This window comes from Corylus avellana, chromosome ca11 (genome assembly GCF_901000735.1).
Source record: "Corylus avellana chromosome ca11, CavTom2PMs-1.0".
Classification (NCBI taxonomy): Eukaryota; Viridiplantae; Streptophyta; class Magnoliopsida; order Fagales; family Betulaceae; genus Corylus; species Corylus avellana.
Genome location: NC_081551.1, coordinates 7,776,530 through 7,779,894, shown reverse-complemented (window position 1 = coordinate 7,779,894; position 3,365 = coordinate 7,776,530). Strand labels below are relative to the sequence as shown.

Below are 3,365 nucleotides of genomic sequence, written 5' to 3'. Positions count from 1 at the left end.
ATGGGGCGCTACTACTCCTACTCCTATACTGTTCTTGCCGCTGTAATTCCTTTTCTCCTACAAATCTCAAACTTCTGCTGCTGTGCAACCTGCATAGAAGCAGAAAGATTGGCGCTTCTGCAGTTCAAAGACAGCCTCTCCGGCAACCTCAGTCGGCTCACTTCGTGGACGGGCAAAGACTGCTGCAAATGGGAAGGAGTTAGCTGCAACAACAGCACTGGAAATGTTGTCATGCTTGACCTCCAAAACCCTGTCTATCCAGATTTGTTTGGATACATCCTTGAACTTTCCGACCAGTTGAAAGCCAATGCTGTCGACCCTTCTTTGCTGGAGTTGAAATATTTGGAGTACCTGGATTTGAGCTGGAACGATTTCATGGGAAGCCAAATTCCCACTTTCTTTGGCTCAATGCAAAGATTGAGATATCTTAATCTTTCGAATGCGCGGTTTAAAGGGTTGGTTCCTGATGAACTTGGTGATCTGTCTGGGCTGCATGCTCTTGATCTTAGCAGTGGTGCAAGCGAATATGAGTTTCAGCTATCTGCCAGGAACCTCCAATGGCTTTCCCGTCTTTCATCTCTGGAAATCCTTGACATGAGCTGGATGAACCTCCAGAACGCCTCTGACATTGTTCAGGTACTCAACAAGCTTACCCTTTTGGCTGATTTACGTTTGTCATCGTGTGGACTTGGTGATGGTGATCATCATGTTAATATGTTCCATGATTATGTCAATTCCACGCTTCTTCAACACTTTGACATTAGTGTAAACGCACTCCAAGGTCCTATTCCTGATAATATCAAGCACATGCGTGCGCTGAAAGTCCTTGATCTTTCAGCCAATGTCTTTGGTTTTACAATTCCTCCGTGGTTGAGTAGCCTGGAAAGCCTTGTGCATCTCAATCTTGGCAATAATAATTTGACAGGCGAAATTCCAAATGGTTTGGGGAATCTCAGTTCTCTTGTAGTCCTAGACCTGTCGTTTAATTCATTAGAGGGAGGCATACCAAGTTCTTTGTGGAATCTTTGTAGCTTGGAAGTGTTAGATTTAACCATGAACAGATTAAACGAAACAATAGCAGAGCCTTCTAAAGATGCATCTGGGTGCATAGGGAGCAGTCTAGAGAAACTGAGTTTGAGATGGAACAGAGTTAGAAGTCCTTTGCCTGAATGGTTTTCACAATTTTCGAACCTAAAAATCCTAGATCTTGCCAACAACTCATTCTTTGGTCCCATTCCAGCATCATATGGGGCATTGACAAAGTTGAGAATGTTGGATTTTTCTCGTAATCATCTGAATGGAACAGTTCCAGAATCATTTGGGCAACTTTCGCTGCTTGAGAAATTTCTCATGAACACCAATTTCTTGCAAGGAACCATGACAGAAGCCCACCTTGCCAACCTCTCAAGATTAGAAGAATTTGACATTGGTGTCAACTCTTTGGCTTTGAGAATAAAATCTGACTGGTTGCCCCCATTTCAAGTCAATTACATAAACATGAGATCTTGCAATATTGGGCCTCAATTTCCACCTTGGCTCCGGATGCAGAAAAGAGTCATTACCTTGTATCTCTCCAACACAAGCATCGCCGATGTTCTGCCGCAGTGGCTTCCAAACCTCAACTTTTCCTATTTGGACCTATCCTTAAACCAGATCAGGGGCAAACTGCCAACATTTTCCAAACCAGATTCTTTCTACATGAATCTGTACTTGAGCTCCAACAAATTTGAAGGCCCCTTGCCAACTTTTCCTTCTATTCTAAATAGGTTGGATCTCACTAACAACTTAATTTCTGGTCGAATTCCAGAAGATATTGGCACCATGACGCCCACACTGGACAACTTACTTCTCTCTGGCAATCAAATAACCGGTTCTATCCCAGACTCATTGTGCAGAGTAAATACCCTGCGAGTTCTTGATCTCTCCAAAAACATGCTATCTGGTGACATCCCAGATTGTTGGAGCGATTTCCAGATCTTGGTTGTTCTAGACTTTTCAGCCAACAAGTTTTCTGGGGTCATCCCAGCCTCAATTGGAAATGCAACATCACTGCAGTCTTTGCATTTGAGCAACAACAGTCTTCATGGAGAGCTGCCGTCGTCTCTACGCAATTGTACAAGCATGGTTATTTTCGATGGCGGTGAAAATCGATTATCTGGAAACATTCCCAGATGGATTGGAGAGAGCATGTCGGGCCTTGAAATTCTTCGCCTGCGATCAAATAAGTTTGATGGGACTATTCCTTTAGAAATATGTCACCTTATTGAGCTTCGGGTGCTTGACCTTGCAGACAACAATCTACCAGGAACAATCCCTGTCTGTTTTGGCAATTTGAGGGGCATGACTTCTGGGTATACAGCAATGAGTGACATTGGTCTGTATAAATGGTCAACTACTTATGGCGAAAACATGGTTCAGTTCATGAAAGGGAAACAGCTCGAGTACACCAAGACGCTCAAATACCTAATCAACATGGATCTTTCCCATAATAAACTGGTCGGAATCATCCCGGAGGAGTTAACAAGCCTGACAGGACTACACGGATTGAACTTGTCCCACAACCATTTGACAGGGAAAACCCCTGACATGATTGGCAACATAAGGTCATTGGAGTCTCTGGACTTTTCAAGAAACCAGCTCTCTGGCACAATTCCACAAACCATGTCTGCGCTAACTTCTCTAAGCCATTTGAACGTGTCCTACAACAACCTGTCAGGACAAATTCCATCAGGCTATCAGCTGCAGACCTTTGATCCTTCCAGTTACATTGGCAACCCTCAACTCTGTGGCTTCCCGCTACCCAAGTGTGCGAGCGCCGACCCGCCGCCGCCGCCTGAAGCTGACAATGAAGGAGCAGGAAACGAATCCAAAATAGAATGGCTTTACATCTGTATGTCTGCAGGATACGTGAGTGGATTATGGGGAGTTCTTGGTGTGATGATGTTGAAGAAGAAATGGAGGGAAGCTTATTTCAGCTTCGTGGATAATGTGAAGGAAAGGACAATTTCAGTGTTCAAAGAGAAGGTGGCTACGCCAAATAGAACCTCCAGGACTAGGGGCAACCCCATGGAATGGAGCTGGTAACCAATTTCTTTCTTCTTTGTGGATGATAATTTCTTAGAAAGACATGCTGCACATATATAGAGCTCTATATATATTATTATTATTATTTTTTTTTTCCGTTTCTATATGTAGGTGAACAACTGAACATTGAGGAATGGAGATACGAGGTGGAGTGAAGACTGTTTTTCATGGAGGGTATCAAACATCAATGTAGTAGCTAAAATGTAGTGTGTGCCAAAATTCTAAATAAACAAAAACGAGTGTTTTTGTTTTTTGGTAGATAAGTTAGTTCTGTTATATAT

General features: G+C 43.1%; 1 protein-coding gene across 1 annotated transcript; it reads left to right on the top strand.

Annotated features, from left to right (window-relative positions):
• On the top strand, positions 1-3,248 carry LOC132164995 (receptor-like protein EIX2). The gene is made up of 2 exons (XM_059575509.1): positions 1-3,080; positions 3,196-3,248. The coding sequence occupies exons 1-2, from the start codon at positions 1-3 to the stop codon at positions 3,197-3,199; spliced, it is 3,084 nt and encodes a 1,027-aa protein (XP_059431492.1). The 3' UTR covers positions 3,200-3,248.
• Positions 3,249-3,365: the final 117 nt, after the last annotated feature.